The following is a 26,002-nucleotide window of genomic DNA, read 5'->3' on the forward strand; positions in this document are numbered from 1 at the left end:
CCCATCCCCAATATGGTCCTGTGATCAAGCCGTTAGCCTCATGGACTATGGTTTGGGAATGGATTCCCCCTTGGCTTTATAGACTAGGAACCAAATTTAACCTAGAAGAGAAAAGTCTTATCTATAATTGTTTAAGTTGGGCTTAGAGTTTAACTATCACTTAAAGTCCTGGAGGATAAAAAATTGAGAGGATAAAAAAATGGGGAGGGGATGGAAAAGTAGGGAGATAGAAAATATTTTAATTTATGTTATTTGTGTTTAGTTGGAGGGTGGGAAAGTGGAGGATAGAAATTAGAGTTTGTTTAAATTTATTCTTATACCCTTGTTACATAACTTTTTATATATAAATATTTTATAAAGGAAAAAGGTATATTTTTTTTAAATAAAATAAGCAACCTGGAGCAAAGAACCCAGAAAAAGAAAAGGAAAAGGAAAAAAAAAAAGATTTAATGTGAGGAGAAAAAGAATCTAGAAAAGAAATAAAAAGTTTAAAGTTGCAATAAACCTAGAAAAAGAAAAAGAAAAAAAGAGTTCAGGAGTTTAACGTTGCAAATAACCTAGAGTTTGACGTTGCAAAGAAGAAGAAGAAAAAGAAAAAAAAAAAAAAACACTTTAGACGTGAGTTTACTTTGGGCAGGAAAAGGGTTTGATAAGTAATTTTTATTCAACCACTTCTCCTTCTCATTTTCTCTCCATTTTTTTAGGGTGGGTTGGGGGCACCATTTTCTCCTTTCTCCTTTAACAAAAAAGAGAAGTGTTACATCCATAATATTTTTCATTTTCATAACAAATCATAGGTGCTTAGTTGTTATTAGTTCAAATTTGAACTTAACACTAATATTACCTTTTTACCCCAACAATAACAACCTGTCACTTATGATTTGTTGTAAAAATATTATGAATATATTATTTCTCCAAAAAAAAAAAATCATTTCAACCAAACATCCCTCCCACTCAAAATCTCTCATTTTTCCCCCCATTTTTCATCCTCCTTATTTTCACTCCAAACAAATTTAGCCTTAAGTAGTAATCGCAGTCTAGATGTGCTTGCATAAAACCCCTAGTTTCAAATCACTTTTTTTTTGTGAAAATAAATTAATGAATTATATATTGTTGAGAATATTACACAAAGTAACAAAGGAAGAACAAAGTGAATACAAAAGACAAACATAAAAAATTAAGATAACTTAGAGGCACAAAATTGTTATCCTTAGACAATATTTGTCCCCACTCATTTGTTGCTAAAAGGTTATCACAAATTTGTCCCCAAGATACAACCAAGTTGTTGGATTCTACAAATAACAATTTTGGAGAATACCCATAAAATTTATTATGTTTCTTTGAAACTAACTTTTGGAGAGAAAAAGATTAATTTCAAGTGAACATAAACCACTATTTTTACCCATAGAGTTATATTCCATCAAAAGACACATATGGAGAGTTAAAATATTTTATAAAACCGTTCATAAGGCTTGAAACATTTTCAAACATTTAGAAAAGTTATCAGAAAATTCTACAAAAATTCAACTTTTACAAGTCTCAATCGATCAAGAAGAATTGAGCATCAATCAAAGGGTTTTTTTGATCGATCGAACAGGAATTGAACATCGATTGAGTTAGGCAGAAACTCCATATCAATTTTTTTTGATCATTTCAATTGATTAAAATTGCTGAATTTTGAATTTCACTTAGAAAAATTTTAGAACTTGAATTTTCTTTTTGTCATCTTTTTAAAACAATACTCTCCAAACTCAAATATCATTATTACAACCTATCTATCTATATGCTTATATATACAACATATATGTAATTCTTAAAATTGTATTTTTTTTTTTTTAAATATGTTTCTTGTTTCCATATTATCATATAAGACATTGAAGATAAAATGGAAATAATAATTCTTACAAACTAGAAGAGAAAGCTTGATTCAATTATTGATTAAATGAAAACTTTTGTTTTAAAGCTTATTAATTGATACAATGTGACTTGTTGAATGGATTATGAGTATTTCGGGATGCTTTACATGTAAATTTTTTTCTCTTGAATATTTGGATTATCCTAAGATGTTTTGCATAAGTTTGTAAAAATTAAATTACGATGCAATATTAAACAATGTGATTGTGGTGGAGTTTGGATAGCGCGTCCACGTTTTGCTTTTTTTTTTCTTGGTTTCTGCTGCGGGGGGACAAGTGTGCAGAGCACGCACTGTGTGCGTACTGTGCGCATACTATGCGCGCACTGTTCACGTACTTTTTAAGCAATTTTTTATTAAAAATAGGTCCTGCAGCACTATTCACACATTTAAAAATTATTTTGCTACAGTGTTTTCAATTTTCAGCAATAAGTTCTATCTAAACGGACACTATATTTTCTTTTTATAAAACCTACAAAACATGATCCTTAACTATTTTCTCCTTATAGTGATTGAATGTTGTGTCTCATGGAGAATAATCCCTTATAGGAGCTTTTGATACACAGCGATTATATGCTATAGCATTCCTAATTCTTCATTTGTTGAGTAGTGAGGAATAATATAAGAGCCCCATATTGCAAATACAATAGGGAAATTTATTCAACCTAACTGGAACACATGTCCCCTCAAAAAAAAAAAAAAACTGGAACACATGGCATCATTATGACCGTTATATGTTTGCAATTAAATATATGATAGTTTTATCAATTACATGATATAGTGAAAATTTTCTTAAAACACATGATTACTTGATTACTATGGCTATTTAAAATGCATATAAAGTGGCACCACAAACATAATGAAATTTATATTATATTGCTTAATTTGGTTTTGTGTATTAGCCATCGTGTGTTTCACATTTTGACATTTTCAGTGTGCTATGGTTCAAATAAAAATGGAGGAATCTCCTGACTGGTCCAACTTCCAAGACGTAAACTTGAGAAATGCAAAATCTCTAGTTTCTCTTGTTTTAAATTTTGTTGTTTTGAGTTTTGTATTAATATTACTCAACAATATTGTATTAACTAATTTATATTGTCTCATATTTAAGTTTTAAAAGTTATCTATACTACTACTATTTAAGAGGCTTCTCCTATCTAGAATCCTCAATTTTGATGTCCAAAATACCTTCAAATTTATAGTTTACAAAACTTATATAATATGGTTATATATATATATATATAAAATTGTTAATTTAAAAACTCCTAAATTTAAACTAAATTAAAAAAAAAAGGCAGTTTACAAACTACTTGCTCGTAAATTTTAGTTCCAGCTCTCTAATACTCCTGAGTAAGTCTAGTACTACAAATATTTCCACAACTTTGTCACAGTCTTGCTATGTGGCAACTTGTGAGTGGTGGAAATAAAATGATGGATCCATGTGGGTCCATGATTTCACCACTCACGAGTTGCCATGTAGTAAAATTGTGCCAAAATTGTGGAAAAGTTTGTGGTACTAGACTTACTCAATACTCCTATATCTTACGGTTAAGCGATTTACCAACTATTTATTCCTAAATTTTAGTTCCAACTCTCTAATATATACTCTTCTGAAAAAAGGAAAAAAAAAAAAAAAAATCTAATATATATCATGTAAGTGTTTTCTTTTTAGTTACATTAGTGTTTTTTTTTCTTTTTCTTTTTTACCATCTGATTAAAGCACCATTAGTAGACTGCTTTAAAAATATTTTTTCAAAAACACATCATTTTTTCCCTAAAAATTAGCACATATTATCTCATCTCACACAAAAAGAAATATTTCACACACTTTTGATGCATCTTTTTATTAAAAATTAGCACACACTATCTCTATTTAAAAATATCCCACACATCTCTTTTTGGGTTTCTTTCCAAATTAAGATAATTAAATAAAAAGTATTAGCCCTTAAAAAAAAACTAGCCTCTAAGCATGCGCTCATATGCGTGCTTAGAGGATCTTCTATTTTTTTTAAGGTTAATAATTTTTATTCATCATAATTAGTGATTGTTTCATTCTTCAATCACAAAAACATCTAAAAGTGTGATGAAATTATGCATTTGTAGGTGAAATAATTTTTTTATCTAAATCTCATCACACCTCTAAGTATTTTTGTAATTGAAGAATGAAACAATCGCGAACTATGATGAATTAAAATTATTAACCGTAAAAAAATATATATATATATATATATATATATATATATATATATATATAGAAGAGCCTCTAAGCACGCGCTGACGCGCATGCTAAGAGGCTAGTGTATGTTAATCATAGTATTTCAAACGCAAAACAAATGTTTTGTGGGAATTGATTATATTATTTATTATGTTGGTTGTGATGTTAGATACAGTCAAGGAAAATATTATTTTTCAAGTTTTAAACCATTGTTGTATGGTTGAATGTCATATTATTTGCGATTTCCCATTTTATCCCAGTAAATTACCAATTCTTACATAACACAGACAGCTTCAACGTTATCGTTTAACCTGTTTCAATGTAAAGTACCAAATTTTCATGAAAATTTTGAAAATATTATTATGACTAAGTTTAACTGAGATTTGATAAACAATTAGACTTTTTGATTGAGTAAATGTGATTCCATCTTCAAAAAGGTGAAATTCTCTTCATTTTGAATGCTCATGCTTCAAAACCAAATTCAATTGTTTTAAAAAAAATCTTAAAATCAAGCAAATTGACATAACTTTCTTAGTAAAGGGGATCGTAATGGTTTCAGTTCAAAGAAAAACCAGACCTAAAAGATTAATGTTAACCGGACCTAATAATAAAAATAAGGGTAAAAAGATCCATGTTCTCGCTTCATGTTTATTAGCGTCCTTAATGGGGATGAATGCCAAACTATGGGTCATTCAAATTTAGTGGATAGCGTGCCATTATGATTACGCCTACATAGAAAATGCCAACAAAAATCACCCTTTATTTATTTTTTTCCCATAAAAAGAATAATAAAAATAAGCAAAGATGGATATTAGTAGGAGGAATCCAACAAGGTGTCCCGCAAAAGCAATCTCTATTCACCTATTTTTTTATGGGAGAAAGAATCTCTGTTCACTTTAGGAGTATTAAAAAAAGGAAAAAAATTATATAAAAAAAAAAACTTAAAGGATTTGTTTGAAATTTACTTATTTTGCTGAAACTGAAAACTTTTTATTGAAAGTACTGTAAATAAATGTAAAAGTTAACTGAAATAATACAATGAGACTCATGAATAGTACCAAAAAATATAATGAAACTTATGAATAATAACAATAATAAACTGAATAGTAAAATAAACTGACTTTTTAATACGAAGCCAGAAACTTAAATCACCTTAAAATTAGCAAAAACCAATGTCACCTGTCGAAGCAGAAACCCACAAAACAAAAAACAAAAAGGAACTAAAACCCATTATGTAATGACAAAAAAATAAAAATAAAAAAACAAAAAAAAAAACCGAGACGGAGATAAGGAAAGTAAAATACAACACCAAAAAGGTCCAAAACCCTCAACAACTCTCTCACCCAAACCAAACCAACACACGCATTTCAGAAGAAGAAGAAAAAACAAATGGCGAAACTGAGGACAGCAATGGACTCCACTTTCTAGGACCTGAAAGTGTCATCACCAAGGAACCTGGAGGGCTCAGCCCGAGCCATCCCTGGCGAGCCATTTCCACTGGATGGGGCTCGAGCCAACCAAGCCCTAAGGATTCAGCAAGTCTCACTTTTGGGAAATGGGTTCCCTCTGGGAATTATTCCCTCTTTTGGACCCACTGCTCACAAGGAGTTGGGCTCTTTTGCTCTTCAGACTCTCTTGCTCAGGCCAGACACTGCTAACTGGTATGTATATGGGCAATCATTGTTGAAACGTCTTGTTTTATTTTCTTGCCTTGTGCTTTGTTTGGTAGCTAGGAATATCTGGGGGAATGGAAACTGTAATTCAAGTCTTGAGTTTGAGAATTTGAGTGGGTTTTATTTTTTGCGGGTTAAATTTAAGAAAGAATTTAGTCAATAAACATGGAAGTAGAAAGCTTGTACTGTTGTTTGCTGCTGTGTTTTGACTGTTTTCAGTAACCAAACGGATTTAAAAAATATATAGCCAAACTCTCTTTCTCACTCTGCCTTACTTGGAGTTTGTGTTTAGTGGCTGAGAAAATGAAGGCGAAGAAGAGGGATTCAGGTTCTCTAATTTTGGGTTAACTTGGCTTAGTTGAATTCATAAATTGAAATGAGGGTAGTTGAAATGAGAATATTATGATGAATTAGTGGAAATTAGATGAGATTTGAAAAAATATGAGGAAATTTGTTTAAAGGTGATGTGGTCCATATTGATAAGATGATGAGGGACAGAGAGACGCTTGAGATAATTTGGTAATGTGCAAAGGAAAATGGTTAATGCATAAATAAGGAAGAGTGGGTTGATTCAAGTTGAGGGAATGAAAAAAGGTAAAGAAAAACCAAAAAAAATCAGTGAAAGTAGTAAGAAAAAAAGGACATGTCAATTAAGTAGGTAATAGAGAATATGGCTTTGGATGTGATAGAATGGCAAAAAAGAATACACTTGGCCAATCCCAATTAGTCTTGGTTGTTGTCGTTGTTGGCTTAATTGAATTAATCTTTTAAGGAAAATTAAAGAACAGCATAGAACATGATATCCATAATTTTTTTTGAACAAGGCTTATGGTTGATTGAGTTGGTAATATAAAGATGTCATTTCGTGCAACTTTTGACAATCCTCACCCCCCCTTCCCCTCCCCACCCCGTAATAACATGTTGTAACTTCTTGTTCTTTAAGTAATGCAGTCTGTGATCAATCTTAAAAGTTAAGGTTTGGCATTCTTTGTCCTATTGGGCATAGGTTCAGAAAATGCTGCTTAGCTTAAGTTTGAAAAAAACGCTGCTTAGCTTAACTTGAAATATCTAACCCTATCAATATTACTTGTGTTCTTACTAAAGCTTGAAAATAAATTTACTGATTTGAGTTAATTTCAACATAATAAATTTTGTTAGCCACGCAAATGTTTATGTTTGAATTGTATTTAAAAATTAAAACAATTGAGTTAATTCACGATCTTTTCTTGACCTATTCCACTTCCATAAATTCATTTTAATTCCCTCATAATTACTTATGCTTGCTTGGGCATGTTTATTTGCACCAGATTAGAAACTTTTCAAGAAGTGACCTCTGCTTCATGAGGCTTGGGCATGTTTGTTAGCCACACAAATGTTGATGTTTGAAAATTTGAATTTTGATGTCCTTGTTCCTTGAGTATTTCTCCTTATAGAAGTAGGGATACTTCATGGGTTAGAAATTGAGAATTGGAACTTGTCTAATTTGTTGAGGGTTTATAGCTGACCCCAAAAGATGTGGGACTAATGCTTTGCTATTGTTGGAACTTGACCCAAAAAAAAAAAAAAAATCCTTATATAACATTTTTGTCAATGATATCTTATTGTACCTAAAATTTCTAAATATCTGACATACTAATCGGCATCTTAAATAATATTTGTGAGTACAGGTGGCTTGGATTAATTGGGCAGTTCCGTCCAAAGAAATTAATTTCTTCTATTAAAGCTGAATTTTCTAATGGTGGTGAGTGGGAACTTCCTGGATTCAAGGATGTGGCAAAGCATTTCTTGGACAAATCCCTCTATTCGTTGGGATTAAGCTCACAGCTTGCTCTGAGTCCCTCCTCATCCATAATGTTAAGCACAGAAGGACATGGTGAGAGAAAAGGACGCCGGCACAAAATGATGCTCTACCAGAAGGCACGCATAGCAGCCATATTTCTATATATATTCCTTATATTCTATAAACAATCATACAGAACACCAAGTTTTCTCCTTCAAAATAATTTTTCTAGGTAGCTGTATTTTCTGTTTTGCAGATTGTTGGGTTGGCTGCATGTTTTTTCCTTGCTTTTGGCTAGATTTTATGTACCTCTACCTTGTAACTGAAGCATCTTCCTTCTAAAACAGGTCTCCCTGACAAGGGATAGATATATAGACTTTAGGAGTTTTTGAGTATGTGGAGTTGTGGACATGCTTTGGTCTTTGTACATACATATGCTTTATATATGCTTAAAAACTGATAATCTGTACAGTAACATATGTTAAATATCTCAACATACAAGTTTTCTTTAATTACCTAAACAAATGTCAATGTTTTGCTTAACAAACTATTGAACTGCATCACAAGTACATGACATGTTCTGCTGATGAAGCTAAATTATAGAACTTTACCATTATTTTGTTATTTTGTAAGGAAGAGAAACAATGATCAATATGTCAATCTTTTTTTTTTTTTTCTTTTTTTAATTTTTTAAATTTTTTTAAATTTTAATTCTTCTGTAGTTCTAGTTATGGTGGATGAATAAATGACCAATATTTCTTAATCTTTAATGTACATTTGCAGCTTCCTAATCATGATATTACTTTGGAGGCTGCATGGCCTGAGTTGTTCATTGACCATAAAGGGCAATATTGGGATGTGCCGGAGTCCATATCATTAGATCTTTCATCACTTGTTTCTAAATCTGGATTGCGATACCGCTTTGGTTTACACAAAAATAGTGGACATCCTCAGGCGCTTGATGCCAACAATGGTAAGGCACCGCTTGCTCTATTGCCTGGCTTATGTGCAAAGGCTGCATTTTCTTATGAGAAGCGCCGGGACTTCTGGAGACAAAAGGAGAAAGAGGAAGATGTCATGGTGAAGACAGACAGGGGTTTGTTTTGGAGACCTTCATATGATGAGCGTCTCAAAGAACCACATTCAGCTATATCTGGAATTATTGGTAATTTTCTGCTCAAATATGTTTCTTTTTCTTCATCTATCTTTTTTTAGTAATTCTTTTATAAATTCTCATTTTTCCGCTCTAAAATTTTTTTCTCAGATTGTTGATAAATATTACAAATGAGAAAGAAAAACCAAGTGTGTGTTTGGGTTTTGCTTTTTTTTTTTTTGCTTTTTGTCTCAGTTTTTAACAAATAATCTAGCTTTTAGCCTTTTGGAAATAAACTAGCTTTTAGCTTTTTGTCACACATTTAACATAAAATTTACCAAAAGCTATATCTTTGATATAAACTCAGTGCAAATAAACTACCAAAAATTCGCAAAATCCAAATGCACTCCAAGTGTGATTGCTAATAGAATTGTCATAAACAGGGCATAGACTGCCCCATTCTATGACATGGTGAAAACTGTAGGAACTTTTATACCCAGTTTAACCAAGTAGATAAGTGTGTGTATGTTTTTCTCAACATACAATGTATTTACTTCATGTAAATGGAAATACATACTTGTCCTTCTTAGTAGCTTATATCTATATTACTTCCTACTTAAAATAGAATCTCTAGACTATAAAGTGACCTCTTTTCTGACACCCCCTCCCAACCAAAAAATAAGAAACCAAAGAAAACATTCTGAACGTATTTTCAATATATTTATGTTTGTGTTGTGTGTGTGTGTGTGTGTGTGTACTTCAATTGGCTGCTTTAGTTTTCCCATTAGAATTATATCGTAACCATTATCAAGTGGCCTCAATCCCCTCCACATGCAGAGAACACCTTTCAATGGCTTTGAAGTGTTTCTTGACATGATAGCTACTGTCCATTCATGGATCAGGAACTCTCTCTTAGAAAACAAACACAAGTACAACTTCTCTACCTATCAATCAATTTCTAGATGCTGCCATACTGTAGAGCAATCCATATAATTCATCTTAATTAATATCTTTTGGCTTAACCATTTCCCGGCATAGCCAAGTACACCCTCTTTTTCACCCTGATTTGGTACAAAAAATGTGGAGTTTCATGCTTTCATTGGAGGATTAGATCTTGTAATTGTACTATCTTGGGTTTTATGCGTTGGTCTAGCTTAATCCCCGATAACTTAAATGACAGAAACCATTGCACCATTGCTGAAAATACATAGCATTACACAATTGATTAAAAAAAAATTGCACCTTTGTAAACTTCCTCAAATTGCATCATTATCCATTAATTCTTGCCCCTAACTGTAGTCAATATCCTCAAACAGGGACTTAGTAAATACGTAGTGATTGGAACAATCATGGCCCCAGAATATAGCTAAAGATTGTAATGAAACATATGATACTAAGCATGGTGCAGGAGATGACAGTATAAATTACTTATAAAGTGCAACACAATTGCTTGTGATATTTACTCGTGGTGCATACGTTACTGTTTTCTTTTCTCTTATCCTGTTATTGGAGAACATTTAGATGTAATCTTTTACTTGTTTTCTATCTTATTATTAACCATACAACTTAGGTGGCACATGTGCGGCCTGGTTTGGGGGCAGTGAGAGCTTGGTGGCTACTGCATCAAGGGAAGATGAGGAAATTTCTTTGAATGCTAAGAAGAGAAGCCCATTGAGTGCTGACTTATTTGGTTCAGTATGCTATACTTTCCAGCATGGCAATTTCAGAAAGCCGTATGGAGACCTGACCAGGGTTGATACTCGCTTGGATATTTGTTCTGCATCAGCTTTTGCCAGAAGGGTGCTCAATGGTTTGAAGAGGTCTTCTGCTAATAGTGCAGAAAATCCAGTGTCTTCTCCAAGGCTTAATTTGATCTTTCAACAGCAGGTAAATCATACATTGTAGCTCCCCCTCTCTAACCAAAAAAAAAAAAAGATAGAATAATCCCAAAACCCATAGTTTCCCACTCTAATTGGTCAAACACAAGACCTCATCTACCTTTTGAAGGGGTAGAAGCACCATTACGCTGAAATGTCAATCTTGTGTGTTTTAATAGGACCAATTTGAGATGCAAAATGCAGATAATTGGGCATGTACCCTTATTGGATGATGTGGTCTGCCAAGAAAAGTTGTTATCCAAAATTTATTTATTTATATATGATTATTTTATTTTATCTCATAGTTTTTAAAAATGAAAGGAGGTAAAAGTGGTTGTGCTACTTTAGCAGATTACTACCAATGCATAATTCATAAAAAAATGTTGAAGCTGAATCTACTAATTCTCTATAAGTAGCTCAGTTTATTAAATTTTGGCTGAATATATTGAAGTCAATTAGAAAACTCTAATGATCTTACCTTGTGAACTTGTTCTTGCAGATTGCAGGGCCCATTGTCTTTCGAGTCGATTCTAGGGTTTTGCTGGATTCTTCGCCTGGGAGACGTGGCCCGCATGTAGAGGATTTCATATATAGCTTAAGTTACTCCTTAAGGCTTCTGCAATCTGGGAAAGTTGTTGCTTGGTATTCTCCAAAAAGAAAAGAGGGGATGATTGAGTTGCGTGTATTTGAGTTTTAACATTTTTTTTCCTTCTTTGGCTCACACTGTTTTGCCTGAGGCACTAATATTCTCATCTAGAAAACATTGGCTGCAAAATTCACAAGAAGCTTTTCTTCCATCCGTTTCATATTGGAATCAAGTCTATTCCGTGTGTGATTGCGTGTTTGAGAGAGAGAGAGAGAGACTCTCCTGGAGTATCACCTGAATGTCGGCCTGGCCAATGGTCTGGAAGTCGAGAACTAATGGACAAATTTTAGTTTGTTATTTGATTCATTTTGGCGTTTTATATGAACCTGAAATTGGTGTCATTGTTTATGAATATGGCCTCCATGAAGTATTGAAGTTCACTCGTAACTTGCAAGGTTTTGATGTATTTGGCTGTGGTTGCAAAGTTGCTCATTTACGGTGAAGTAAACGAAGAGTATGAGCTATAGAACATACTGGAAAATTACATTATATCCTAGTATCCAAATTCCAAAATAACTGAGTCTTAGTACGGAAAATTAGGGAGAATGGAGAAGATCAAACAATTCAAAATATTATATTTCATCTTGGCCTTTTGAAGGAAATGAGGTATTGTTTTAAGTTCTTGGTAAATTAAATGAGGCACACTTCAACATTTTGATGAAATGAGCCGTGCATGCAAGAAGATGCTCCCTATATAATAATTTGATCTGAAATGACTTTAGATTTTCAATGCACTCCAAATTTATGTCATGTCAAGTATCATCCCAATTATATTCTAATAATATAAGCTAGCGTCATTTTTTATACTTGGACAACACACAAGGTCCCATACTTCCATGTTTTATGTGTCGTAACTCATACTTTATTGAATCAATTGGGGAACAATGATGACGTGTATTTAGAAGCTCAACTCTACAAGCCTTCATGAAACTCTCTATCTCACAAGCGAACAAAAATCCGTTAATAAGTATGGACACAATTGTTGACTATGGGAACCTATTATGTTGGTGTACAATATAAGTAGTATCAACGATGGATTTATCTTAAAGTTGTGTTATTCCATAGACATAACTTGTCACTTTAATAAATTGTGAATTTATGTTCCTAACATATTTGTTTAAAGGGTAAAATTTAAGTATAATTGTTTATGTATTGTAATATTTCTCAATTAAATTCAACCATGTGATTTCAAGAGTCTTGTAACTTAATTAATTGAAATCTATTGTGTGTTTATGACATTCAAAGTTCAAATTCTCCCTTCCTGTTGTAATTATCAAAATTTATCCAAAATAAATAAAAACCAACCTTGTGGTTGGGTAATGTATAACACCTAAAGAACTTTATCAATCACAATATACCGTGTCTCCCTTTTTATTTCTTATATGGTAAAGTTAGGATCATTATAAAAATTTAGAATAATCCTTTTAACACCACATAATTTTCCCATACCACCTTACACATGGGCTATATATTAAAAAACATTTTAAGTTGTAGACCGAGGTTTGAACTAGGTATGAGGTGGTAGGCAAATTGGGGATGTTGTGAAATTGTTTTAAGTTGTCACCCTAGCTTCATTGTTTCTCTTTCTTATAAAATAACAAAATATTTTAAAGGAAAAAACAATCAATTAACACATGTACATATATATATATATATATATATATATAATAGAATTTCAAATAAATATTAAATAGTTGAATGAATATATTCTCGAACATAACGATTAATATTCGAAATGAAATCTAATTAGATTAGAATCTTATTCTACACATTTTAATCTTACTTATTTATTCTTTTTTTTTTTTTGAAAACCTTATTTATTCTAATTCTAGATAGATTTTAAGATAGATTCTAATTTCAAATAATTCTAATTCTAAATAGTTAGATCAATTAAAAACTAATAGAATAATATAATAAGAAATTTATATTAATAAATTTCTTTTTTTAAGTAATTTTTAGTTATGTTATAGAGAACCAGCCTTAAGGAAATTAAAAAAGTAAAGGGTACGAATATATATATTGAAAAACGAGAATATTAATAGCTTTTCGAGCACTTGACTTTTTTATCTAGTATATGTAGTTGTCCTATTTCACACACGCATAGTTATTATTATTTATTACATGGAGGAATTTTTTAGAAGTGACCTTAAAATGTTGTATACAAGTTTTGAATGACATCTGAATATCATGAGGTTTTAAAAATCACTAACTCAATCCCTTAGTATTATCACATGTACGTTATAATTGATTGAGTTTAAAGTTAAATATTCTTAGTCTGTCATTAATTATTCTGCTGCCTTGCTTTTAACTCAAAGCTTACCCCTATTTTTTCTTCTTTTCATATCTTTAGAAATTAAGGATCGATTATCCAAACTGCCTACGACTACCCATCTATCTCACCATTATAAATCATTCTCCTGTGAACAGCTAGAAGATATCCTATAAACTACAAAATGAGGCCTCTCTTCTCTTCCTATTCCCTCCCTCTTTTACTCTTGTTTATCTCCACCTTCCATGCCATAAACGCCAACAAGCTCATCCATGAAACTTGCAAGAAATGCTCGCAGACAGATCCAAACCTAAGCTACAACTTCTGTGTAGACTCTCTCCAAGCAGACCCAAAAAGCCAGAGTGTTGATGATCTTCGTGAACTTGGTAAGATATCCATCAAGTTAATCAAACAAAACGTTACAAACACAAGGAACCACATCAAGAAGCTCCTAGAGAACAAAAACTCAGACTCTTTCATTAAGTCCTGCTTGAGTGACTGCTTTGATCTTTATTCCGATGCTGTACCTACTCTTAGTCAAGCCCTGAAAGACTACAAGGCTAAGCGCTATGACGATGCTAACATTGAAGTGAGTTCAGTCTTAGATGCCTCTACAACATGTGAAGATGGATTCGAGGAAGAGAAAGGTGTGGTTTCGCCATTGACAAAGAGAAACAACAACACGTTTCAGTTGTCTGCTATAGCGCTTTCCATTGTTAATATGTTAAGTTGATTCACGCACGTTGGTGCTTGTCTTTATTCAATGTTTTGTACCAGTTTGGTTTCTTATATGTATTTTAACTTATTGCATATTCTTTTTTTTCTTTTTCTTTTTTAAGTGGTTAAAGATTGTTGGGGCTCAAAATTATTGTTCTTATTAGACGGCAGATATTGTCTTCATATTGATTGTAAGTTCCTTTCATTAGAGACAAACAGATGGAGTCAAACATAAATGATTAATCAGTTTAGTGTGTGTGTGTGTGTATATATATATATAATGTTGTGTTTTGAAGCTAACTTCAAGAAAGAGTAGCTTCTAATTAATCTTCACCGTAAATTATTATATACTTTTTTTCAATACTAAACCTTAGATTATTATATAAGCTCTTCTAGATTTCGTTTTTTTATTTTTTATTTTTTTTCTGTAACGGGACGTTGGGACTCTGGACCTAAGAATATTATTTTTGATTAATTTGATATAAATATATAATATTCATTTAATGAATTAAATTAAAATTAAAAATATAATTTTTATTTTAAAGCATAATATGAATTCATTTAAAATGAAGAAGATGCTTTGACTCAAGATGTAATGCTTTTGTCTTCTTCTTAATGAAAATTGCTATCTTCTTATAATAAAAAAAAAAAAGAAAAGAAGAAGAAGAAGAAGATGCTATTCATACCTAACGATTGCTCCTTCTCATAGTGGATCTTCTAGTTCTATAAGTCTTGTATTGTCTTTACTAGTAATCGTGATATGGTTTACTTTATTGCATCTTTTTGTTACAATTAATCAAGCTTTACATTACTGCATCTTCTAATTACAGCTAATCATGGCTGATATCATTGTAGATGTGATATTATTTAAGAGTAGAAGCTTTATAAAGGTAGCAAAGAATATTTTACTTTTCCTGTTACCGTTACCGATATAGTTTGTTGAGTACTTGTTAATGTAAATCATTCGTGAATATCATCAATTTCATGTATTAAATATAGACAAGCTTAAAAAAATTGTGGACATTATATATATGCAGTATGCACTTAACGAGTGTGAAAAAAGATTTTCCCTTTTTCATGTTTCATTTTCATGACCGAAGCACATGTGAAAATTGATCTATACATTTCTTTACCAAACACGATAAAGACGACCAGACGAAAACACATTCAATCTCATTAGAAAGACAAAAAATCTTTGCACACCTATTGATTATGATGCTTTTTGAAACATCTCTACTGAAGCATATGTCATAATAACTGTAAGAATTTTCTGTACTGGGAGCAGGGTTTGGATAAGACTTTCATTTTGATTGATGGTTGCACTGTGCTTTTGTTTAAACTTCAAATCCAATTAGTAGGATTAACAGTTTTGATTCAGACTAAGAGATTGACTTGCACTGTGATTTTGTTGATATCCAATTAGTAGGACCAAACTTATCATTGTTTTACAATAATTTAGGACAAATTATGGGACTTGACGTAAAGATTTAAATATTCTTGGTTTCTTTTGGTAAATGAATTATATATATTTGTTGAGTAGTGCTATGGAATTACAAGTATACTATACATTTATGAGGTAGTTAGAGTACACTAATTATATTTATTGCTACATTAAAATTTGTAACACTTTTTTTAATAGCATTTTTCATAATTGTCTGTGATTATTATTGAAGTAAATTATTTGAACCTATAACAATAAACTATGGCTTATGATGATTATTCTTTCCATCTAATCAAGATATTAATAGTTTTCTTTTTATTGAATACTGAATTTGATCGCATGTCGCTTATTTAATAACAAAAACTTTATCAATTGAAAAAAAACCCACGAAAATGGTTTTTGGAGAAAATCATAACTGCAATAATTCCCAAGTCGTCTATGGTGAACCCTAAGCTAAGCACTCATAAAAAAATTCAAATAGCACTACACACACACACACACACACACACACACACACACACATATATATACTACATACTATTTAAGGGGCTTCATCTGTTTGGATTGAACATTTTTCTGATTCCAAAATACCCTACAACTTACATTTAAGTAGGGAAAAAATTTGAGGATAACACTGTAAAAAACTTATCTTTAACTCTCATCTAAAATATTTCTTACAAAATAGGATCACTCTCCTATTAACCTACTTATTCAAAATAACTATACATTTCCTTTTTTTTATTTAAAAAAATAGAAAAACGAGTTAAACAAAAAATGTTTTTTTTTTACCTTAAAAAAATCATTATCACATTTATCTTCCTATTAAAAAAAAAAATTCAAAAAATAAAAGAGTGTGTAAGAGTGTGCTTAGAGGCTAGTGTGTGTGTATATATATATAAAATTACATTGCTCGGTGAAATAACTTTTATTTTATTTTTCTTTTAAAAAAGAACCAATAAATAAACAAGCAATATTTGGCACAGACAATTCCGCCAACATAATGATTTTTATGTTCCTAATTCAAGTAAAACGCGAAAGGACGTGTACGCTAACACATGCCATGAAATCGGGTGGAAAGCCTAATCGTTAAGGGATTGCGGATTGCCTAAGAAGTAGGAACAGCACCATGTGATTAATTATTAGATTCATGATGTGACAGTGAACGAATCCTTTAGAATTTATTACAGTAAGTTAGAACCATATCTATAATATTAATATCTCATGAAAGGTGAGATCATTAACATTAATTAGTTTCTTTCTCTAAAAAGAAAAAGAAAAAAAGAACATTAATTTATATAGTTTCACTCCAGCATAGAAACTTGGATATCTTGGATTATGTATGTGTATGTATGTTGGGTTCCAAATTTGATGATTTTTAGATAAATTTGGATTATATAAGTGATTACAAAAACGCTTAATTACAACTTGATTATACTTACTATTTTAAGAGATAATTATAACATGCCGTTAACTCCGTAGTTTAAACTTTTTCCTCCTTATTCCCTAAGTACTTTGTGCATATAGAGGTGTCAATTTAGGTATAAAACCCTTGGCTAGGATATAAACGTTGATACATTAACCTTTGCTCAAGTGCTTAACTATTATTCACAGAAAAAAAAAAAGAAAAAAAAGAAAAAAAAAAAAGAAAAGAGGTGCTTAACTATTCCATAGTTTCCAGGATTTTTTTTTTCTTTTAATGGTATTCCATTCTTCTTGGAAATGATATTCAAAAAGTAAGTAAACAATAATAGGGTTCCTAATATAATAATAAAAAGATATTAAAATTTTTTTTAGAAACACAAGTTTTTCTTGTCTTCATATCAACATATAAGAGGATAAGGGTGCAAAGTTGTTGTCAGTAGATCGTATACATGCAATATTAGTTGATCCATTTTGCTATATTCAGGCTATTTCCAAGCACCAGCAGAAGTCTACAGAAATTGAATCCCAGAGTAACATAAGTTTTTAATTTTTTATTTTATAGAAACGAGTAACATAAGGTGAGAACATTAAAAAGTAAAAATTTAATGGACGTACTAAGCATATTGGTTTAAGAAATATTATTATAATTTTTTTATGGGAAAATAAAAAAGTAATTGATATTTTTTTGACAATTTTTTTATATTTCCCTTAAAAGTGCATGGTATCAAAAATAAAAAATAAAAAGATTTATTAACAATTAACAAATGTTTTAAGGACATTTCAAGACCCTACTAAAAAAAAAATTATGCATGCAAAGGAATTGTCAACATTGGCTTCAAAAAAGGAAAAAAAAAAAAATCAATCACCTTCTTTTTTGTTTAAGGGAAAAATAAGTACAAATCCCACATATATTTGGTAGAAAGTGCCCTATTGACTACCAAGAACCAATGAGTTGATGAAAAAAATGTGTGGCTAACTTCAGTTGATCTTGAAGTAAATAACCTAACATTCTACTTCACTATATCTATAAGGTGCGATTCCATTTTTAGTCAATTGCAAATGGACACTTTGCTTTTAATCAATTTCTATTAAATAGAAATCTTGAAAGGGAGTAATTTAAGTCTTGGACGCATTATGAAAGCCTTCAACTAGTCACCATGCTTTCACTTCAAGTTCAAGATCAATTTTGATTAAATACAAGTGTCGATGGTAGCAATTTAAGTCCTAGACGCATTATGAAAGCATTCAATTGATCACCATATATGTCTTCCCACATCAACTCAGTTTGAACTACTCACCAAGTCACCATGTCTTCACGCAACACACAATATATTGAACACACTTAAAAGAAAAAAAAAAACAGAGAGAGAGAGAGTCTTATTATTATTATTTTTATTTTTTTATTTATAGAGTTTTAAACATATGACGTCGGCTTTCTTATTGTATTTTTTATCATTAAATCCATACACTAATTAGTTTTTTAGTGTAGGTGGGGATTAAAATCCGAATTTTTTATTCAACTTTTTAAAACTTTATCAATTAAACTAACTGAAACTTACAAAGAAAATCTTAATTTAAACGTAGAGGAAGAAAGGGAAGCATTTATAAGGGTTGTCTTTGAATCACTGAATGATTTATTTGGATGTTATGTCTGCTCTCTAACTGTCCGTCAAGCGTTTGTCAAGCTCTATATTGGTAAACATGATTCTCTAACAAAACTCCTTGGTTCAAATAATTTTCGAAGCCAAGAATAAAATTGTACAAGCTAGGACAAAATCATTACGGAAGTTGGTGTAGTTTGAAGTTACTTTAAGGACTAGCGACTCGGGAATATTTATTATGATTTATTACAAATGAGAGAGAGAGAGAGAGAGAGAGAGAGAGAGAGAGAGAGAGAGAGAGAGAGAGAGAGAGAGAGAGAGAGAGAGAGGAAAAATGTGATTTTCTATTATTTAATTAGAGTGGAGGTGGATGGAGTTTTCCACCTGGGGCAGCTAAATTTTTTTCCCCCCTTCAAAATTTGTATTAAAAAAAAAGGCATTGAGGGTAAAAGGACAAAATTATTCACATTTTTTTCATTCCTTTCTTTTAATAATAAGATAGTAATTTATTCTATACTATCTTTTTTTTTATACAAATTTATTCTATATTATTAAGAGTTTTGTATCTCAACTAATACTTTTGGTGTTTTCAACAATAAATGTGTCTAGAGAACATAATTAATAACAAAGTAATTTTTTTAAAAAGTGTTATTAAGTGCTTAAATGTGTAATGAATTGTATTTATAATATTATTTTAGACTACTGTATATACTATGTGTAAGTGCACAATTGCACCTGGCCCCAAGAACAGTTACGGGCTCAGGCCCAATGAGCCTTAAACAATATGAATTTGTAGAGTGTGGGTTTGAAACCCAGGTTAGAAGTGTCTGAGGATTAAATGACAAGCCAAAGATTGCAAACACTTGAAAACAACAAGGAATATTGTAAATCAACCTGCTCGGAAGTAAGCCGAGAGCTGTTCTTATATTATCTCTTTCTCTTTTTTCTTTTTCTTTTAGATTACAAAAAAGGGAGTCCCTCATTCCTGTTCTAGGTTTCTTTTTAAATACTCCTCTTTTTGATACTTTGTACACGTGTTGCCCCAACTCCCCCTTAGCCTAGATATTTCTTTTCTCAGTGCCTTTGAATAGTAACCAGAAGTTTCCCTTCCACTGTTCAGGTGTCACTTCCCCATTAATGCGGCCAGGGTGGTAGGTGCAGGGTCTTTAATGTGGAGGTGGCAGCCTTTATCTTTGGTATTTCTCTAACATCGGTGCTTCTAGGACATTCAAGGGTTCACCCCCTTTAACCATTGGTCTTGACCGTGTCATTCCCTAACCTTTACCATGAAGTCCCGGGTTCTCCGATGTCCGTCCGAAGGGAAATTCATCCTCGGCTGGACCCTCGGATGCTCGGCGTATGGGCCGACCCGTAGTACTAACAAGTTCTAAACCCAAGAGCAAGTCAGCCTTCCTTAGCATGGCCCAAAGGCCCACATCCCCATCAGGGTCTTTTTACTCCCCACACTATGAATATTATAATATAATATAAAGTAATACATTAATATTATTCCCTTCTTTGTTGAATACTCTTTTTTGGTGTTTTCAACGAAAATGTCTGCAGAACAAAATTAATAACATTTGGTTATTAAGTACTTTTTCTTTTGAGAAAACAATAAGAAATTTCATTAATGTAAATTATTTTGGAATACATTATCCAAATCACTAGGTAGATCTTCCACCCATATATCAGTATCTACAGATAAAACTGTTCTTTTAGCTAATACATGAGCTAGCTTATTACCCTTCTGTCGAAGATGTTGCAACTGACGAAACTGTAGTGTAGCCGCCTAGTCGCTAAGTATCTTTAATCACATGCCCATATATAGTATTACACCGTGATTGAGCCTTCAAAGCCTGGATAACCATAAGACAATCCCCTTCTGCTTGTTCCCCAAAGAAACTCATCTCCTGAGCTAATTTGACTGCCCTATAAGCAGCCCGAGCTTTTGCCAATTCCACAGTCTGAGGAAGCTCAATTTTCTTACTCAACGCAGCCATAACCTCCCCTCTATGATTCTAAACCACCACCCTGATACCAGCATAACCCAGACTTTTGAACATTGTTGCATCGAAGTTTGCCTTATTGCAGTTTTTCGATGGCGGCAACCATCGGACTGAACTTCGCAGGACTGATCTAGGCGCCTGCTTATTTGCCTTTAGAAACTCCACGACCAAAGCTTTGGCCCTATCCCCCACCTCATGCAACGACCAAGATACTTGATTCTCCCGTATTTGGTTTTGCTGCTGCCATAGACTCCACACACAATAGTGGAGAAGAGAGCCACAAGATTTCTCGAGCCAATCTCCATTACTTCCTCCAACAGCGCGAAGAAACTTCTATGTTTTTTGCGATATAATCGAGCAAACTCAGCATCTGACCTCCACACTAATTATGCATGCTCACACGGCCAAAGGTAGTGCAATTACGTCTCCGGTTGGTCATCACACATAGCACAAGTTTCATCCAATGGGATATGCCAAGCCTTTAAATTTTGCTTGGTTGGTAGTGAGTCCTTGGCAACTCTCCAAATAAAATGGTGAATCTTGTTTGAGGACTTGATCTTCCATATACTCTTCCATGCCTTCTATGAATAATTGGAAGAGGATGAGCTCGAATTGTGACTATTAGACTCAGCTGCTAGCATGTGATAGGCATTTCTCACACTATCATCCTCATCAGCTTCAGACACATGGATACGCTTGATCATCTCTGCTTCCCACAGTATGAACCACCTCTCCAGAAAACCCTGATCCCATACTCTTGTATCAGGATAGAAAAGTTCATGAACTCTACTAACTTCAACATCTCATCTCGGAGAAATAATCTTGCTATGTCTTAACTCAAGCAACCATCTATGATTCCATACATCAATAGAGAACCTATTCCCCACTCTCCATGTAGCCCCTCTATTAGTGACACCACGAGATTGAAAATGCTTCTCCAAGCAAATGAGCATTTTGGATGGACCAAAGCATCCAAAATATTTCCCGTAGGAAAATATTTGATACTGAAGACCCTTTAAAGCAAAGTCTCCTTATTATGAAAAAGCCACCATACTTGTTCTGCAAGCAAAGCATTATTAAATTTCTGAACATCCCTAAAGTCCATACCTCTAGCAGATTTTGAAGTACACAACAAGTTCCAGTTAACCCAATGAATCTTCTTAAAATCCCCTTGCCCCCACCAAAACTTACGGATCATTGCCTCGATATCTTTGCACAAGCTAATTGGCATTTTGAAAACACTCATGGAGTAAGTGGGTATGGATTGGACCACTGCTTTGATCATAACCTCTTTACCTGCATGTGAGAGAAACTTCTTTTTCCACCCTTGCATTCTAGCCCAAATTCTTTCTTTAATCTGTGTAAATCAAGCTTTCTTTTCTCTACCAATAAAGGAAAGGAGCCCCAAATATTTCTCATAATGTTAAATAGCCAGAACATTTAGAGAAACTTTGATTGCCTCCTGCACCTGCACATCAATGTTCCTGCTAAAGAATAAGGTTGTTTTATCTTTATTAATAACTTGACCTGAAGCTGCTTCATAACAGGCCAAAAGCTCCTGAATTTTCGCACATTCCACTAGGGTAGATCTACAAAATAATAGGCAATCATATGCAAAAAAGAGATGAGTGAGTTTTGAACCATTCCCGCAAATAGAAAAAACCCTTGAATTTCTCCATGTGATGTTGCACTCTTAATAATAGCATTAAGCCCTTCTGCACAAAACAGGAGCAAATATGGCGAAAGGCAGTCCCCTTGTCTCAATCCCTTAGTTGGTTGAATCAAACCTTTCGATTCGCCATTAACCAGAATAGAGTAAGAGACTGTGCTAATACACTCCATAATCAGAGCCACCCAAGACTCCTGAAAGCCCATCTTCAGAAATATTTTTTTAAGGAAAATCCCCTCCACCCTATCATATGCTTTGCTCATGTCCAACTTAAGTGCCATAAAGCCTTTCTTTCCCTTACAACTGTTCTTCATGTGGTGCAAAGATTCAAAGGCAATAAGTATATTATTCGTTATCAATCTATCTGCAGTGAAAGCACTTTGAGTTTTGAGATAATAGAATTTTACCAAGGCTTAAAACGTTTAGCAATAACCTTACTAACTATCTTATAAATCACATTACAAAAACTAATAGGCTGAAACTCATTTACTCTTTCAGGATTTTTAACTTTGGAAATCAATGTAATAAACATATGATTGACAGATTTCAAGAATGAGCTAGAATTAAGCTTGATAAAACAGCTTAATAGACATCCATACCTACATTAGTCCAATAAGTCTGATAAAACAAAGGAAGCGTACCATTCAGCCTCGGTGCTTTTAGAGGTTCCATCTCCTTGATTGCATTATCAACTTCTTCCACTGTGTATGGTCTAGCCAAGTCTGCCTTCATCTCTTTGGTGTCAACTTCTTGAATCCCCTCTAAGATTCGGTCAAAATCATGTGGCTGAGAAGAAGTGAACAACTTGGAATAGAATTAATTCAAGACCTTCGAAAATAGCTCCTTATCCTCCTGACACACCCCATTCTCATCTCTCAAACCCTTTGAAAAATTCCTACATTTTCTTTGGGTAACAGTACCATGGAAGAATTTTGTATTATGATCCCCATTTTTTAACCACTGAATGCGTGACCTCTGCTTCCACATTTTTTTTTCTTTATCCTACAAAATGCTAAGCTCTGATTTTAATCGCTCCACCTCATCCCAACACCCAGTTCTGGTTGAAAATTCTTCTGCTTTCCACAACAATTCTTTTGTTCTCTTAATCCTTTGCACAACATTCCCAAAATGATCTTTACTCCAAGCTTTCAGCATTTTCTTACACTTCTTCAATTTTTTGGTTGTCACATACACGGTGTACCCTCCGGACTACACTCCCAAGCTTTTGAAATTAAACCATTACAAGCCGGCTCTATCAACCACATTGCCTTGAATCAAAACAGTTTTCTTCTCCACCTCTGCCTCTCAACATTTGATGCAAGTGACACCAATATGGGGCGGTGATCAGAAGTGAAGCAATTCAAGTGCCTCACCCGCCCTATTGGAAACTTTGCTAGCCATTCTTAGTTTGTTACTCCTCGATCCAATCTCTCCCAAATCAGTTCACCACCTCTACGCCCATGCCAAGTGAAATCCAACACTAAGTAACCTAGATCAGCAAACCCGCAAGTGTCTAAACTGTCTCGGAACGCTTGCATGAGGTTATAAGCTTGAGGTGGTCCTCCCTGTTTATTTTGTACCTGCAACAATTCGTTAAAATCACATAAGCAACACCAAGGTAATTTCAGTTTTGAGCTCAATAACCGAAGCATATTCCAACCTTCACTTCTACACCTATTTTGGGCTCCCCATAAAACCCCGTTAATCTCCAAGCATTTTCCAAACCTCCATGAAAAATCACATCTATATGGTATATCGAAAAACTGTCCACCCAAACATTCTTACTAGCTTTCCACAAAAGTGCCAATCCACCACCTCTTCCATCACTTAAGACAGTAAAGCACCCATCAAAATCTAAATTATCACATATGCATTCCATCTAAACCTTTGTCGACCAAGTTTCTGATAAGAACACAATCCCGGGATCTTGCGCTCAGATAATATCACCAAGCCCATCAGCTGCACAGCAATTCCTAAGCTTCTGGCAGTTCCATGTTGAGAGACTCATTGATATCGGTGGGGATGGATTCTAGCCTTCATCGTTAAAACCTTCTCATCAGCCCCTCTTCTCTTCTTTCCCCCTATTGTGTCATCAAACTCCTCATCAAATTCTTGTTGAATCCTTTTTGCTAGCACCGTCACCTTTGCTTCTTTAGAAAATCCATCATTGTCCACCTCACTTGCACTACCCAGTTGTTTGGACCAATTCCTCACTACTCTAGCTCTTCCTTTTTTATTCAAAACCAGCCCCACTAGTTCAGATAGAGGTATTGAATCTAAGCTGGGAATTCTTCCCTGCAAGCCTACTTCATCTAGTTGGTAAGGGATAGTAATATGAGAGAGTTCAAGCCCAAGCCCTGCATTCCTACCTCTCATATCCTCAAATCTAGTAATCCCAACATCAATGTTTGCTAATTTCTCCTTAATGATGGGGATGTGAGTTTTCGTAGGCAGCAATGTATCCCCCATCATAGGCAAATCAAATCCTTGAATATCCGATAAAGCATCCTCAGAGCGCGGTTTAATATATCTTCCCATAACTTGGTTCACCTAGTCTACTACCTCATCTCCATCACTAGTTTCTTCCCGTCATCTTTCTTCGGCAACAATAGGCTGGGCATTTGTGGGCACCTCCAAACCTATTTCAGTCTCCTGAGTGGCTTCCCCATTGGTCCGAACATTATCGTCACCTGTGTGTTGCACCTCATCTCCATTATCGTCCACATCAAAGGCAAAGACCCATATCATCGTTTTTTGAGATGGATTCGAAGCGAAAGCTCACAGCCATGGGCCAAACTACTTATCACCCTTTCTAAAAGTCCTTCTACCATTCAACCAAGTAAGACACTCCCTATCAGAGTGTGTAAGCTTCCCGCACCAATAACATATATTGGGTAGCCTCTCATACTTGAAACTAATCCACCATTCTTGTCCATTGCGCAGCGTTATTTTCCTTCCTTTGCACATCGGCTTAGAGATATCAATCTCCGCCCTAAATCACTGAAAATTACATCCTTCCATCTCTGACCCACTCTCATCTACGACACCCACCATCGAGACAAAATCCTGCGCCACACTCGGGCTTAGGCCAATGGGTAAATCATGCACTTGTACTCAAAGGTTGCCACATACAATTTGAAAAATGGTGTAAATAATTTTTTACATTTTCAATTGGTATGATTTTTTTGCCAATGTTGATAGGAAAATTAACAACGGCTCTTTAATCTAATTTCCATATGTGTGTGTGTGTTTACACTTTTTAACCTATTGACACTCCTCTATTAATATCTACCAAACCTAATTGATGAACAAAGAGTATTACTAATGTTATATTACCTATTCTCCCAAAAGTTTAAACTATTAGAATATGGTAAATTTAATTATCTAATTCATATAATTCTAACATTTCCTTTTATGTGTGGGCTCAAATTCTCTTTTAATATGTGAGGCCCAACATGTGGAATTTTAAATGAGAGGCAGTGTGGAGGAGGCAGAGATCATACTCCAGACCTACCGCTCTGATACCATATTAAATTACTAACTGCCCCAAAAGCTTAAACAACTAAATTTATACAATCTGAAAGATATAGAAATAAGAACAATCATATTGCACACATAAATAATTAAAATTTGCTAGCAACTGAAATCACAATGAAAGAGAATAAAACCACAAAGAAATAA

At 33.3% G+C, this 26,002-nt stretch overlaps 2 protein-coding genes across 2 annotated transcripts; both read left to right on the plus strand.

Annotated features, from left to right (window-relative positions):
• Positions 1-5,435: 5,435 nt before the first annotated feature.
• Positions 5,436-11,544, plus strand: LOC142614547 (protein TRIGALACTOSYLDIACYLGLYCEROL 4, chloroplastic). The gene is given in 5 exon segments (XM_075787081.1): positions 5,436-5,788; positions 7,468-7,717; positions 8,364-8,745; positions 10,244-10,560; positions 11,050-11,544. Coding segments are annotated over 5 exon segments (1,419 nt in total). The 5' UTR covers positions 5,436-5,516; the 3' UTR covers positions 11,248-11,544.
• Positions 11,545-13,587: 2,043 nt separating this feature from the next.
• LOC142617887 (putative invertase inhibitor) lies at positions 13,588-14,398 on the plus strand. Its single transcript, XM_075790868.1, has one exon. The coding sequence runs from the start codon at positions 13,650-13,652 to the stop codon at positions 14,196-14,198; it is 549 nt and encodes a 182-aa protein (XP_075646983.1). The 5' UTR covers positions 13,588-13,649; the 3' UTR covers positions 14,199-14,398.
• The last annotated feature ends 11,604 nt before the right edge of the window (positions 14,399-26,002 follow it).

This window comes from Castanea sativa, chromosome 11 (assembly GCF_040712315.1).
Source record: "Castanea sativa cultivar Marrone di Chiusa Pesio chromosome 11, ASM4071231v1".
NCBI classification, from domain to species: Eukaryota; Viridiplantae; Streptophyta; class Magnoliopsida; order Fagales; family Fagaceae; genus Castanea; species Castanea sativa.